Source organism: Delphinapterus leucas, chromosome 7 (assembly GCF_059928025.1).
Source record: "Delphinapterus leucas isolate spDelLeu-1000000601 "Yukka" chromosome 7, BTC_Dleu_Yukka2, whole genome shotgun sequence".
In the NCBI taxonomy this organism is placed as follows: domain Eukaryota; kingdom Metazoa; phylum Chordata; class Mammalia; order Artiodactyla; family Monodontidae; genus Delphinapterus; species Delphinapterus leucas.
The window spans coordinates 14844070-14859696 of record NC_143135.1 but is presented as its reverse complement, the minus strand read 5'-3'; the positions used below and the strand labels follow the sequence as shown (position 1 = coordinate 14859696).

At 49.2% G+C, this 15627-nt stretch overlaps 1 protein-coding gene across 1 annotated transcript in view; it reads right to left on the bottom strand.

Annotated features, from left to right (window-relative positions):
• SYT13 (synaptotagmin 13) overlaps positions 1–10176 on the bottom strand; it is a 38846-nt gene extending 28670 nt beyond the window's left edge. Inside the window, exon 1 of the mRNA XM_022592178.2 lies at positions 9997–10176. Coding sequence (XP_022447886.1) covers positions 9997–10176 — 180 coding nt within the window. The remainder of the gene's footprint in view (positions 1–9996) is intronic.
• Positions 10177–15627: the final 5451 nt, after the last annotated feature.

The following is a 15627-nucleotide window of genomic DNA, read 5'->3' as shown; positions in this document are numbered from 1 at the left end:
TTGGACCTGGGTTTGTAGGGCCCCCAGAAACCTAGGTGAAGCAGATCGGGACCCATGAGGGACTAAAGCTTGGGGTAAAGAATGAGGAAGGTGACAGTGATAGCATGCACCATATTTAAAGGATGGAGTAGCAGGTGCAAATTTGCTGGGAGAGCAGGGGAGGCAGCACCGCTGCACACTCCACTCCTCTTGTGAGACTCAGGAGCCATGACATGATTTTACGGGTGTGCCCATGTGGATTCTCTGTAATTGGCATTCAATACAGAGCAGAAATGCTCATTGAAAACGTGCAAGATACTGATGAAGATTTTAAAAATCAGAGTTTGGATTTTTTTAAAAAATTAAAAGCCTAGAAAGTACTTCACACCCACTAGGATGGCTATAATAAAGAACAAAAAATAACAACAAAAAATGGCAAAATAATAAGTGTTGGCAAAGATGTGAAGAAACTGGAACTCTCACGCCTTGCTGGTGGGACTGTAAAAGGTGCGGTTGCTGCGGAAAGCAACTGGAGGTTCCTCAAAACGTTAAACGTAGAATTATCACAGGACCCAGCAATTCCACTCCTAAGTATATACTTGAAAGCATTGAAAACAGGTACGCAAACAAAGACTTGTACAGGAATGTACATAGCAGACCTATTCCAATAACCAAAAAGGTAGAATCAGCCCAAATGTTCATCAACAAATGAACGGATAAACAAAGTGAGGCATGTACATATAATGGGTTATTATTCAGCCATAACGAGAAATAAACTCCTCACACACGCTACAACATGGGTGAATCTTGAAAACACTACGCTAAGTGAAAGAAGCCAGGCTTGAAAAGTCACCGATTTTAAAGTTCCAAATACATGAAACGTCCAGAAGAGGCAAATCCATAAAGACAGAACACAGACTGGTGGTTTCCAGAGACTGAAGGCAGAGAGAGAGAGGAACAGTGTCTGCTTAATGGGGATGGAGTTTTCTTCAGGGGGAATAAAAATGTCTTAGAACTAGATGGAGGTAGTGATTGTACAACATTGTGAATGTACTAGATGCTACTGATTCGTATACTTTAAAATGGTTAACTTTGTGTGAATTTCACCTTAACTTTAAAAAGCTTTGAAAGTAACTGTAGCCTTCGCACTGCCAGTACGCAGGCCAGTGTCCCCCACGTAGGCCTTAATAAATGTTTGATACATAAATGAATAAAGGAATGGAGGAACCTGTCCATGGTCTGCAATACCCTGCATGCCCAGGCTCCTGTCCACCTCCCAGCCTCATCATACACTGGGCATCCTTTCTCTCTGCCCTCCAGGCACACTGATTTTTCCCTGGGCCCTCCTAAGTGCTAGGCTGCCTCCTGTCCCAGGACCTTTGCACGGCCTCCTTCCTATCTGAAACCCCTCACACCCCTCCCCATTGCCCTGGTTAACTTCCCCTCCTACACCAGCTCTCAGCTTGGCCATCACTCCCTCCAGGAAAGCCTTCCCTGACCTGTTCGCCTGGATCACTTCCACCATACCCTCTCATAGCACCAGAACTTTCTCTTTAGGTCACTTGCTACCATCACACATTTTCATTGATCTGTGCTCTTCTTCTGCTAACTCTGGTTTCCCCCATTACAATGTGAGTTTCATGAAGGCTGCAAAAGGTCACTGTGTCATTGAGGAGGGGGCGGTTCCTGCATCCCCAGCCCCAGCACAGTACCTGGCACAGGTCTGCGCTCAATAAACATAATTGAGAGAGATGGGAGGAAGGAATAGATCTAGCTTTTTCATCTGTTTTCCTTTAGAAATCTCCTAACTCATGATTTCTTAACAAATTGGCTATAGGGGGTCCTTTGTATGCACGTGTGTGTTGATTCAGACACATACATTCAGAATCCCTCAGTTCTCTTTTTTTTAATTAAAGCTTTTTTAAAAAAATTATTTTATTTTATTTTAGGCTGTGTTGGGTCTTTGTTGCTGCGCGCGGGCTTTCTCTAGTTGCAGCGAGCGGGGGCTACTCTTCGTTGCCGTGTGTCATAGCTGTGGCTTCTCTTGTTGCGGAGCACGGGCTCTAGGCACGCAGGCCTTAGTAGTTGTGGTTTGCTGGCTCAGTAGTTGTGGCTCGCGGCCTCTAGAGAGCAGCCTCTGTAGTTGTGGCACACAGGCTTAGTTGTTCCGTGCCATGTGGGATCTTCCCGGACCAGGGCTTGAACCCGTGTCCCCTGCATTGGCAGGCGGATTCTTAACTACTGTGCCACCAGGGAAGTCCGAGAATCTCTTAGTTCTTAAAACATGTTTCTGTGAAGCTCTTCTCCTCCATCCTTAAAGTGGGGTTTCCCAATGTTTGTCAGCAGAAATAAGCTCCAGACGTAGTGAATGCAGTAATATCAAGGAACAAGTCGGAGATGAGCTGTTACTGGTTTTGGGGAAATTGTAGGTCAACAGCGTGGACAGGGCAGGGATCATCCACACATATTCTGGTTCCTCCCTCTGGCCTCTGACTCTGGGACAGTCAGTCACTCTTTAACTTGTCTCTTCTTCTTTGTCTTCTGGGTCTGCTGCTTCTCCATCCTGCCAGTCTCTCCCCTTCCTTCTGCCTTCAACTTAAGCCCCTCTGATTTCTCGTCCAGGTGTTTCTTCCATTGTGTTCTGATGGGCTCTCTACTCCTCTTCTTGTACCCCAGATAATCCGGGCTAGTATCTGAAAATCTAAAAATGTCAAAAGATGCAGCAGTGGGGCTTCCCTGGTGGCGCAGTGGTTGAGAGTCCGCTTGCCGATGCAGGGGACACAGGTTCGTGCCCCGGTCCAGGAAGATCCCACATGCTGCGGAGCGGCTGGGCCCGTGAGCCATGGCCGCTGAGCCTGCGCGTCCGGAACCTGTGCTCCACGACGGGAGAGGCCACAATGGTGAGAGGCCCGCGTACCGCAAAAAAAAAAAAAAAAAAAAGGTGCAGCAGTGCTTTCTGCTGGAATTAACAAAAGGTGCTAGTGAACCGTCAATCACATGAAGAGAAGAGCCATGAACATGAATTATCTACATGCTGAACAAGAGGAGAAACTAGAGAGGGAAAAAGATGTGATGGGTCTGGGACCTGCCACCAGGAAGAGATTGATGGACACAGACCAAAAGTCCACATTATGTATGTTTCAAAGGGCCAAGGGTTTCCAATGGGTGTGCACTCATCTCCTTGAAGTAATCTATGCTAATTTCTTGATGCAAAATTCATACTGTCTTCCCTGTTGCTAAGCGACCAGCCCAAACATGTTTACTGTGTAAATTTCTCTGGAGGGCCCAGGGCTGCACCCAGTGCTGGAAGCATGGTGGAAACAAGAGGCAGCAAAGACATCCAAAGCTTTGGGAAAGGTTTCTGCAAATCTTTGACCTGCAAAGATTCATATATTGTAGACACTTTTATTTCATATCTGGGGAAACACAGTGGCTCAAGTAAAATTTTGACTAGTTTTTTCTGCTAATCTTCAGCCTAGTGGTCAGACGTGTGGGCTCTGGAACCAGAATTCCTAAATTTGATTCCTAGCTCTGCCACTGAGTAAGTTACTTAAGCGCTCTGTGTTTTACTTTTCCCATGTGTAAAACGTAAGTAATAATTGTGCATATTTCATAGGGCTATTGTGAGGATAAAATTAATATGGTTAAAGAGCTTAGAACAGTGTCTGGCACACATAAAGAACTCAATAAATGTTAGCTATGCTATCACTATTCTTTATTATTCTGTGGAAACGGGTCTATTTTTTGTTTGTTTGTTTGTTTGTTTATATGAACAGGAAAGTTTACCAGCCAGGAGATCAGCTGAGAAATCAATTATTTAGAAGGACTGAGAATCCAAGGAGGTCAGACCTTCCGGCAGTCCAGAGTCAAATCAGTTCCAGGAGTGAGGGTAGCAATTCATGTTGGCCTCCTGCGATCACTGATGTAGAGGGGAGACCTTGTCAGAGTAGCCGACGAGAACTGGAGAAAGTTCTACTTTGGGCCCATGGGTCCCCATACCTTGCCTGTCATGGTAGCACTGTAACACACTTCACGGCAATGGCTGGCTTTACTGTCTACCTCCCCACTTGCAAGGAACAGCATGCACCTGTCTTTTTATTGCTGCATCCCAGTGCCTAGCATGTGTTCATTAACCTTTAGTGAATGAGCTTATTAGCTGATGAAATGCAGATCGGGGCTCTGATCCATCCTCACTCTGACAAGTCTGCATTCAGACAAGTGACCTGAGAAGATGTTGCTCCAGTGCTCTAAGGAAGAGGAAAACAGGTGGGAGAGTTAATCAGGCCACGTTGATGTTCTCCAGTCCCTAGTCCGAAGGAGGAGGTGGCCACAGGAGTATCAGAAGAAGGCAGACAGGGCCAGGGAGGTGATGCATAATGGACCACAAAAAGGAGGGCCACGTCTCTTGATTATAGTCCCCAAATCATCCTGGTATTAAAAATACTGGCTTGACGGGGCGGTGGAAGGGTAAGCTGGGACAAAGTGAGAGAGTGGCATGGACATATATACACTACCAAATGTAAAATAGATAGCTAGTGGGAAGCAGCCACATAGCACAGGGAGATCAGCTTGGTGCTTTGTGACCACCTAGAGGGGTGGGATAGGGAGGGTGGGAGGGAGGCTCAAGAGGGAGGGGATATGGGGATGTATGTATACATATAGCTGATTCACTTTGTTATAGAGCAGAAGCTAACACAACATTGTAAAGCAATTATACCCCAATAAAGATGTTAAAAAAAAAATACTAGCTTGATACTAAATCAGCGTTCACAAACATTACATCACAACTTGACAAATAATAAAAACTTTACTGAGTTATAACTACATACAGAAAAGTACACAAATCATAAATGTAGAGCTGGATAAATTTTCTTTCATAAAGTGGACACAGCTGTGTAACCAGTGCCACATCAAGAGGCAGAGCTTATAAACAAAAGCTGGGAAGCTCCCCGACTCTGCCCCAGTCATTACCTGCCCCCAGCGGAAACCCCAGACATAAATGGGCTTGAATTCAAATCTTGTGGAAATGGAGGCTTAACCACGTGCATTCTTTTGCATCTTCACTCTCTTATTCAGTGTTATGTCACGATATGATGATTTAACTCAAAATATACATTGAAGGGCTATCATGTGCCCGTTATCACACTGGCTATAGTCAGGGATACAAGGAAAATGAAATACACTCCTTGATCTTGGGGGTGTGGGGGAAGACTCCACTATACATATGTTGTTTGATAAAAATACAGCATATGTTTAAATTATTTCTTAAAAACTTTGAATCTATTAGTGTTTGCTGTAGTCTGAATGTTTGTGCCCCCTTAAATCAAAGATGACACAAACAGATGGAGAGATGTACCATGTTCCTGGATTGGAAGAATCAATATTGTGAAAATGTTAGGAGGTGGGGTTTTAATCCATTTTGAGTTTATTTTCGTGTATGGTGCTAGGGAGTGTTCTAATTTCATTCTTTTACATGTAGCTGTCCAGTTTTCCCAGCACCACTTATTGAAGAGACTGTCTTTTCTCCATTGTATATCCTTGCCTCCTTTGTCATGGATTAGGTGGGGCTTTTGGGAGTGAGTAGGCCATGAGGGTGGAGCCTTCATAAATACGATTAGTGCCCTTATAAAAGTGGAAGGAGAGAGCTCCCTTGCCCCTTCCATCAGGTGAGGTTACATCCAAAAGTCTAGGAAGCAGGTCTTCATCAGACACTGGATTGGCCAGAACTTTGATCTTGGACTTCCCAGCTTCTAGCTCTATGAGAAATAAATTTTTGTTTATAAGCTACCCACTCTGTGGTATTTTCTTATAACAGCCTGAATGAACTAACATGGTGTTCCATCAAAAAGCCACTTCCCTTCTCAACTCTGCTGGAAGGAGGGTAGGATTTTATAGTTTGGTAGTAAGTAGCATTGGGAGCTAGGAGCTTTTGACCACATAACTTCAAGGGGACAGCAGCAGGGTTACTCTGGGAACTCTGAGACTCATTTGAGAAGATTCATGTAAGCAAGGTAAGCGCCAGATGGGAAGAAAAATCAGACCTGAAACGAAAGCTTTCTGAGAACAGGACTGCAACTCGTGCTAAAGTGTCGGGGCACTGAGCCGTGGGGAAGGGCAGTTCCCCTTACTTGCTCTGTAGTTATTTAGGTTCGTCGAAAGGAGGGCTTCCTCTGCAAGGACCCAGAAATGCTGTGAGTGACAGCCTGTGCAGACGAGCATGAAAAGGAAATTCTGGGGGAAGGAACCAATGGGTCTGGCTGCCTCTTGCTAAGACATGCGACAGCAGCGGTGAAGCGAAGATGATCACACACACACACACACACACACACACACACAGCGTGTCTGCCTCTCTGCTATGTCTCCTGGCTCAAGCATCCAGTAATCACCGCATAATAACCGAGCTTTGAAAGATGGGCTGACCACAGGGAGGGAGGTCCCAGGTGATGCTGCCAGATCACAAGGACAGTGTAGTGAAACTGAATCCCTCTCCTCCCTGGAAAGGCTGCACGCAGGTGAGGCTGAGGGATTGTGTAAGAAGGCAGGATAAAGGGTTCACAGTGTATATTTCAGAAAAGCCAAGAAAAATCATGAATTGAAGCTAGCCGGAGGCATGAACAGCGGCGACTGAGGGTTTGCACCCTCTGCCACCTCCCACATGGTGGAGATGCTGGATGGATCCCTTCAGCTGTCTGGAGAAGAATGTCTGAAAAGCAGCCAATAAAAGACATAGGACTACGACAGTACATCTAATAAAATCAATCGGGGAAATGGTTATCTGTGTGCCTCTTTATTCTTTCATTAAATAATAGGATCTAGCGGGGGATTTAATAAGTACATAATTTAGAATTAGAGATGAGCATAAACGGTATCGTAAAGCATCTGTAACAGCTGTGATGTGCTCTGAAACTGCCTGTGGTTTCCCCTGAGGACCTAGTCACACATACGGCTAATATTCCTGTGGTGTGTTGTTTATACTCCTACTTCCAGAAAATGCTAAGTTTCATGTAGAAGTTAATGAAAAGAAAGATACAATTTTTTCCTTTCCAAGACCAAGAACCCCTTACAGTTTAGCTACAGGCTCCTTGTTGGGGTCTGTGGACCTCAGGTTAAGAACCCTCAGGGAAAGCTTCAAAGTTCTTTTCAAAATCACTACAATTCATGACCAGAAATTGGATCCCCAGGCATGGCCAACAAATCCAAGGAATTTTTCCAGCAACCACAATCAGCGACTTATAGAGACACGGGCGGTCACTCTATATCCCAGAGAAATCCCAGTGGCTACAGGAATCTAGAACCCTCTTCCCCAGCCCCCATGCCCTCTCTGTTTAAGGAACATCTTCAGAGAGCCTTCCTACCTGACTCTCCTCCTCTCTGGCAACACGTACCACGCCCATCGCCCTGCTGCCATCTGCCACCCCTAATACCCACCTCCTTTACTTTTTTTGAAATGTCAACATAGTGTCTTTTCTCTGTGTGCTTTATCTGGGTCAGCAGCTGAATCAGTCTGAGCACAATGGTAGCCAAAACGACATTGTGAGATCTCAATTTCAACACATTCACACCTACACGTTCAGCCCCAGGGGCCCAAATCCTTGTCACTGAGGGAACCAAGTGAGGGATGTGAATGGATGGGTCTCACATATCAACAAATGTTTATTGTGTCCCTACGAGCTAGCCCTGGGTTGCACGGGGGTTGCAAAATGCATCCACATTTTAAGAAATAACTCAACGGCTGGGCACTGGGATGCCTTTATTTGTCAACAATTGCTTATTGGGCACCTACTAGGTTCCAGACACTGAGTAGGTGCTGGGAATAAATATTGTACAAGTGAACAGATACGAAAAATCACATCCAACTGTCCCAAGTGCTACAAAAGAATTGGGAAGGAATGGTATGGAGAACGTAATGGGGGCGGGAGGGCTTTGTTACATGTGGCCGTAGACAAAATCCTCCCTGAGGAGGTAAAATCCTAACAGAAAGAGACCAAAAGGATGAGAAGGAGCCATCTGGGTGAAAAGCCAGAGGAAAATGGGAAGGGTTGATGTCTTCAAGAAGGATCCAAAAATCCAGGGAAGCTGAGACGGCCCATGAAGCGGGCACCTGGCCTGAGCTTGGCTGGGGAGGTAAACACCTGCCACATCAAGTAGGTGAAGAAGTGCAGTGGCTAACAGCACAGACTCCAGAACCAGACCAGCTTGACTAGAATCCGGCTCTGAAACTTCTCGAGCTGTGTGGCCTTGGGCAAGTCAATCGCCCTCTCTTTAGCTTTTTCAGCTTTAAGTCGGGCTCATCATATATGTCCTTCATTGAGTTGCTAAATGCATTAAGTGTACGTGCCCAGAGTACGTGCCAGGCTCCAGTTTGCTGTGTTCGTTCCAAGCTCAGTGAGAACTTGTGGAGGATTTTAAGCCAGGGAGACTCATGATCTGGTTTGTCTTTAACAGATCATTGGCCATTGCGTGGGCTGCTGGTCCTCAGTAAGACAAAGAGTTGGAAGGGACCCCGGAGGTCACTTACGCCAACACTGTCCGCAGCGGTTCTCTCTGGGAAGGGGAGGAGACAGTGCCTGAAGAGCCACCACTGTGAAAGGCAGACGAACGGCTGTCCCTGAAGCGTGCCCGATGGGAGACGAGGTTGAGGACCCAACGTCTGGAGAAGGGCTCATCCAACACCCCCTCCTCCGCCCTGTGCCCACCTGGAGTGGGTAGCCCACTACTCCCATTTCAGGTGGTTCTGGGTCCCACATCCCACTGCCCAGTTGTCTCCTGTTCTTGCCGGTGTCAATGTCACTTTTCTCGGATTGTGAGTGTGTCAAGGACAGCAGCCATTTCTTTCTACACTCAATGACTGACACAGGCCCCGAGCAACTGGGTCTGAGCTTTTGAATAATTAATTGGCAAAAGGAAGGTGGAATCACAGCTTTATAGTGCCTCCCCTGGAACTCTAAGCTCTGGAAGGAATCTAGAGGGCCTTGGGAAGTCATTAAGTCACCCCCTGCCCTAGGGCCTGCCTTCCTCCAGTCCTTCCAGCCATACTTCCTCCCGGGTCTCCAGAGGACATTCTGCACTCACCACCTTGGGAATGTGTCCTGGAGATCGCAGCCCATGTAGCGCTGTCCTTCCAAACCTTTCCCAGACCCCTTCTGCTGCTCTATACAATGGGGACACCACCTATTTCCTGCCCAGAGAGGCTCTGGGGACAAGCTGATGCATGGGATAAAAGCCCTCCTCTCTCCAGGGGCATCTCCAGACACACCTTCGGGGACGTCTCAGCTACTCGCTCAGCCTGGCTGGAGCTGAGAGCTGCCAGGACAGGGTGAGGGTCCTCCAGGCCCCTCCATATTCATTTGCCTCTCCAGACCCCAGGCACACCCAGCACAGCTGCCCCTCCCCAGCTCCCACTGCAGCGACAGCGGCCGCCTCCTCTCTGGATTGTGGTGGATTCCCCCCTTCTCGACTCTGTCAATGCTCTCCCTGTGCCAGCCCGCAACTGGCTCCCTGTCCTCTCTCTCACAGACCCCCTTCTTCTTCCCCCCAATTCGAGCTTCTCATTCTGCACATTCCCTTCTCAGTCTCCCCTAACCCTCACCGCCCGCTCCCCGGGCCCCCTCACAGCTTCCCGGTCTTATCACTCCTTCCAGATCCCCACGCTCGCCTCCCAGCCCCCAGCTCCCCTCCCAGCCCCCAGCTCCCCTCCCAGCCCCATTCCCATCCAAGCCCGCTTCCCCATTCCCTCCCATGCCCGCCCCTTTAGCGCTCGCTGTCCCGGTTCCTCTCCTGTCCCCCCGAGCCCCCCATACCCTTCATTATCCTCCCCGACCCCTCCTCCACTCCCAGGCCTTCAGGACCGCCGCCCCCCCCCACACCCAGGGTCCCCGAGCACGTCCGCCGTCCCCACACCCCGCCATGCTCTATCGCGCAAAGAAGAACGCCGACCATTCCCTGCCACCCACTCCCCCGCCGCTGCCGGGGAGACCCCACCCGGCCCGGGGAGACCAAGGCGCCGCCCCCTCTCACCTGCTGGGACCGGAGCACGCCAGGCTTCGCCTTCTCCGGATCGGGGTCCAGGTCCCGCTGCAGCACCCCCTTCTTGGGGTGCATGTGCCGGCACAGGCAGGTGACCCCGCACAGCGCGAGGATGCTGGTGGCCGTGCCCAGCGTGGCACCCAGAGCGATCACGGGCACCGACAGCACCATGGTGCCCGCTCCCCGCGCGGGGCTCGGTCCCGCCGCCGCGCACCTCCCGGGCCTGGGATCCGGGCGCGCCAGCCGCTCTCCAGCCGCCGGAGGGGCGGGGAGGGAGGGCGGCTCGAGGACGTCAGAGCAGGAGGCTGGACCCGGAGCGAGGGGGTGCGCCCGCACTCAGCTCCGCGTCAACCAGCATCCCTCCCCTCCAGCATGTGACCGGACCCCCGACCCTAACCGGAGTCGGGGCCGTTCAGGTGGAAGGAACGTGAGGGCCATCCTTCACGCTTTACGTAGAAGGACGCTTGGGTCCCAGAAGGGCAGGAGCTGGCCAAGGTCACACTGTGCGTTAGGTTAGCAGGGAAACCGGGGCTCAAACCCAGGCCTGAGACTCCGTCCGGGTAGGGGGTCGTTTTACCAGACTGCTAACCCTTTGTTCACCCTCTCTGGCCGAGGAGGCTGGAAAATCAACAGGAGCTTTTTCAAACACACAAAGCTGGAGATTTCCTATCTCCCGAACTTGCCCTGTGTTTACCACCAGGGAGAGGCGCTGTACCGCGTCCTGGTGGAGATGATTGCAATGATTCTTTTCGCGTCTGCGCTTCCTTTAGCCGTGACCCGGTACTCGACCATTGTTACCTAATCAGATTTGCAGATATTCTCATCTCCATTTACAGGTGAGGAAGCCGGAGGCTCAGAGGGGATGTGGGGCAGATAGAAAAATCCAGTCATCCTGAACCCAGACTCAGGTGTGCAGATTCCAAGTCCACATGCCACCCTCAAGGAAAGGACTTCTCTTAGAATCATAAGAGTACCGCATGCGGCAGCTCGGAGTGCGCACGTTGGTTCAGAGAGGGGGGAAATAAGTGTGCTTAAAGTGAGGGGAAAGTAGAATTCCAGGCATGAGGAGGACTGTCTTAAATCACAAAACAGGGATTTCCAGTGTTTTTCATTATGCAGGGTTTCATTTAACTCAGCAAGCATTTGCTGTGAGTCGGCTGTGCTCTAAGCATGCTGGACATGCGTGAGGAGGAGTGGAGGTGATTTCATTTGAAACAGGGCTCTCAACTTCCCGGGAAGCTGATGACTCCCAAATCTATGATCATTCCAACCAAACCTTTTCTGCTGAGCCCAAGACATGACCACCATCTGGTACCTCCCAGCGTTTATCTACTTCTGCAGAATAAACCCATGACGTGGTAAATAAACCCAAGAACGATTCTTTTGTGACTTCTCATGTTGACTGGGCTCAGCTGGGCGGTTTTCCTACTCAACTTGATATCTTCTGGGACATCCAAGATGGCGTACCTTATGGCAAGCAGTAGGTGCTGGCTGCTGCCCAGAGCACAACTGGGCTGTGTATTGAGCACTTGGGTTCTCCTCCACGTGGCTGGAGCTTCTCACAGCATGGCAGCCAGGTTCTAAGAGGAAGGAAGCAGAAGCTGCCAGTTCCCTTAAGGTCTGGGTTCAGCAGCCCTAGAACATTGTTTCTTTGGTCAAAACAATAGTCTCCCTCTAATCCTTTCCCTACAGGGCATCAAAAAGGATGTTTCTGGGGTTTCCCTGGTGGCACAGTGGTTGGGGGTCTGCCTGCCGGTGCAGGGGACACGGGTTCGAGCCCTGGTCTGGGGGGATCCCGCATGCCGCGGAGCAACTGGGCCCGTGAGCCACGACGACTGAGCCTGTGCATCTGGAGCCTGTACTCCACAACAAGAGAGGCCGCCATAGTGAGAGGCCCGTGTACCACGATGAGGAGTGGCCCCCGCTCGCCGCACCTCGCACAGAAATGAAGACCCAACACAGCCAAAAATAAATAAATAAATTTATTTAAAAAAAAAAAAAGGATGCTTCTGAAATGCAGAACTGATCCTGTCACTCACATGCATAAAAGTTTTCAAAGTTTCTGCAGCAATAAACCCGAGAGACTCCAGTTGAATCCAGAGCCCCTTTGTGATGTGATCCCTGCCCTCTACATACTTCCCAACCTGTCCTCGAGCCCCAGACAGTCCCGGGGACATGGGATTCATTCAGCAAATGAATACCTTTAGAGCCTCCGTACTATCACCCATGGGTGCATGCAGCAGGCACTCAGGAACTGTTGAAAAGGGTGAATGGTTCACATGATCTCATGCAGGACTTCCAGTGGCTCAGGAGGAATCCCATTTGCTAAATGAGCTCCATTGGATTAAACTGACTCTTTCGCAAGTATTCATTTTGTGCTTGCTGTATGCCAGGCATAGTTTCCTACTGAGCTTCGCTTGCTGCCAGCTGTGGAGCTGAAGTGCCTCTTTCCCTGGCGGTAGCGTTAGCGTTCTCTCTCATAAGAGCTTCCCTGGGAGGTTTTCTTGGCTCCCGGGCCTGGCAATGCAAAATGTTCTGGGGAAATAAGAGGTTTAATTAATGCTCTCAGTCCGGATTTCCCATGCCTGAGCTGGTCCCCTGGGAGAACTTCAATGCCACCTAACAAGATGTGGGGGGGGGGGGCTGTGAGGGAAAGGATGAAGAACACTTAATACCAGACATTTTCTGATGGAGATCAGACATCTGTCATGTGGTCCTGTGTTACTATGGTTACTGAGATGTTAGCAGCTGCAATGACCTTCGTTTTTAACAGGAGGAGGGACCCCAGCCCAAGTAGAGCAGCTGGGCTTTGGCCTCTTTCGCACACAGTGAACCCATGGCAGAGCTAGGCTAGACCTCAGGAGATCTGAAACACAGTTAAGTCATTAGGACGCTGGGTCACCTTGGCTACATCTCATCAAAGATGTGACTTTTGCTTCTTGGTTACTGATATCCAGGCAGCAGCCCTTAGAGACAACTCTCTAAGAAAAGGCATTAGTGGGATCCTTTGAAAAATGAGATCGTCTCTACTGAGAAAGGCCGTTGAGAGAGTTGGCTAAACACAGAGTCTGAGGATGAGGCTTGCAAATAATTGGAACGCTGGGGCCACCAGACTGCCAAGGGAAGACAGAGCAGGGTGCCTGTGGGGGCTTCTGGAAGGCTGAGGAGTAGATCTCTGACAGTTCCCCAGCCCCTTGATGAGGACAGCACCGTGTGGTTTTGATGGATAGTTTACTTGCTGGATGCTGGATGTTGTTGTTTAAATATTCTGAGCAACTGCTTTGAATTTCTAAGATATTAAAATGCTTTTATCTGTGGGGAAGGATTTCAAATGTAAGAGGTACTCTTATTTAGCAAACATTTATGGTGTCTGCCTATAGCGTTAGGCAGGAGGGAGGAAATATACAAACTGAACAACTGAATTTTAACGTCAGAAGGATTTCAGAGATCACTGTGTGGAATCCTTTCATTTTACCAAGAGGAAACCTGGGGCCCAGAGAGATTGTGGCTGGCTGCAGGGTAGAAGGAGTTAATGGCAGAGCTGGGAAGGTGTTTTACGTTAGGGTAGATTAGGTTGTGCCACAATAAAAAATAACTCCAAACCTCAGGGATTAATTCAATCAAAGTATATCTTGCTCCTATCACAGTTTAAGGAGGGTCAGGGGACCTGTGTGAGCAGTTCATCTCTAATCAGTGACTCAGGAATTTGGGCTTTTTCTGTCTTGTGACTCCTTTGCTTCCAGCCAGGCAGGCGGAGAAAAGAGAGGGAATTGAAGACCACTTGTGACATTTCAGAGGCCATAGCTGGAAACAGTACATGGCTTTCACCCCATTGATGAGTCAGAATTTGATAACATGACATCCCATAACATAACAGAGGAGACTGGGAAATACAGAGGAGAAAAAAGCAAAAGTTGTCTTTGCCACAGAAGCCAGAGCTTAGGACTTCCTGTCCAGTGCATATTTCTCTAACTCATTCACTCACTCAACAACATTTTTGAGTTTCTACCATGTACCAGGCACCATGCTCAGTGATAGAACAAAGCTAGGGGACAAAACCAAGCATGGTCTCTCTTGCCATGGAGTTTACATTCCCACGGGAAAGACACACAATAATCATTCATCACACAAATACATGTGAAATGACAACTGTGATACAAGCTAAGAAGGAGAGGTTCAAGGTTGAGATTTGACTTTGAGACACCAATGAAGGCTTCCCAGAGGAAGTAGCACTTGGACTTCGGTCTAAAAGAGTTAAGTTAATGCAGCTAAGAAGGAAGAGTGTTCTAGGCAGAGAAACAGTACATGCAGGGACCCTGTGATGGAACTGCACAGCAGGCAGGGGGCAGCAGTGTACTGGCCAACCAGCTTGGGGGCAGGGATTGATTTTCAGCATTTGTTGATTACTCTGGTGTAAATACTTCCACCATGGTCAATTTCCAGCTGCCAAAAGGTTCCTGAGTATTCACCAATAGGAGCGGCTCCAGCACACAACTGGCAGAAGCTCCGCTGAGATGAGCCTGGAGGGAGAGGTGTGGGCCGGGCTACAGGGCTTGTGGGCCGTGAGGGAGGGGCATTCAGTGTTTTCAGGCAGGGGAGCAAGATGCGATCAGATTCGTGTTTTGAAAAGACTCTTCTGGCTGCAGTATTGAGCACAGTTGGAAGAGGGACCATGTGGATGCTGGTGCACTGGAGAGGAGGCCACAGCGGGCATCCAGGAGAGGGCTCCCAAGCTTCCTCCAGGACACATAGAGCCGTATGACGGGCCGGCACTGTCTGTGGCATGAGCAGAGGGAGGTATGGGGGGCCAGTCACTTTCCCTCTCTGCCGGAGCCCACTTTTCAGCTCTGCATTGTTAGCTCGCTCATTTGGTGACCTTGTGGTTCTCCAAGCGGGACCACTGCTAACTGGGGGTTCCCCAAGCCCTGGGCCCCGCTAAAGGCAAGATGTGCAGTAGGAAGCTGCCTGGGATAAGGGGGTGGGTATCCTGGGCCCCCAGCTGAGTGATGCAGCCCCCGGAGGGCTAGACACTGGCAGAGGGGCAAGGAGGTGAGGGGCTCCATCGAGGTCCAGGAGTGAGACCCACTCCCAGGACAACTGCGGCCACCTTCGAGCAATTCTGGGGCCACATCGTAAGACAGAAAGGAGGAAGGGGTTGGATCTGTGGGCCCCTGATACAGAAATCCAAGTCGGCGAAAGGTAGAAAAATATTCTGGAGTTGAGCAAATCACAGCCTCTCTTATTGAGCACTGGTGATGCCACGTGCCCTGGCAGGTCACCTTCAACAACCCAGTGTTCTTTCAACCCCCCGATTCCATATCAGCACACGATGAAGCAACATATTCCTATTCTCAGGGGTGGAGTTCCTCAACTACATCCAATATCTCACGGAGCTGTCCTAAAGGCTCCCTTTCTCTCTAGATTTCTGGAACATATGAAGATGACGGGGCTTTGTCTGGAGGATTTTTCCTGCCTGGTTGGGAGGAAGAGTTGAACAAAAGCTATCTCCTTCTTCAGAAAAGTGTTTGTATGCAATATATCTGAAATTTTGTATGTAACTCTAAATTGTTCAAGGACCATGTGACACCTTCTAGAAGTTCATGGACCCTAGAGCCCCAGAGA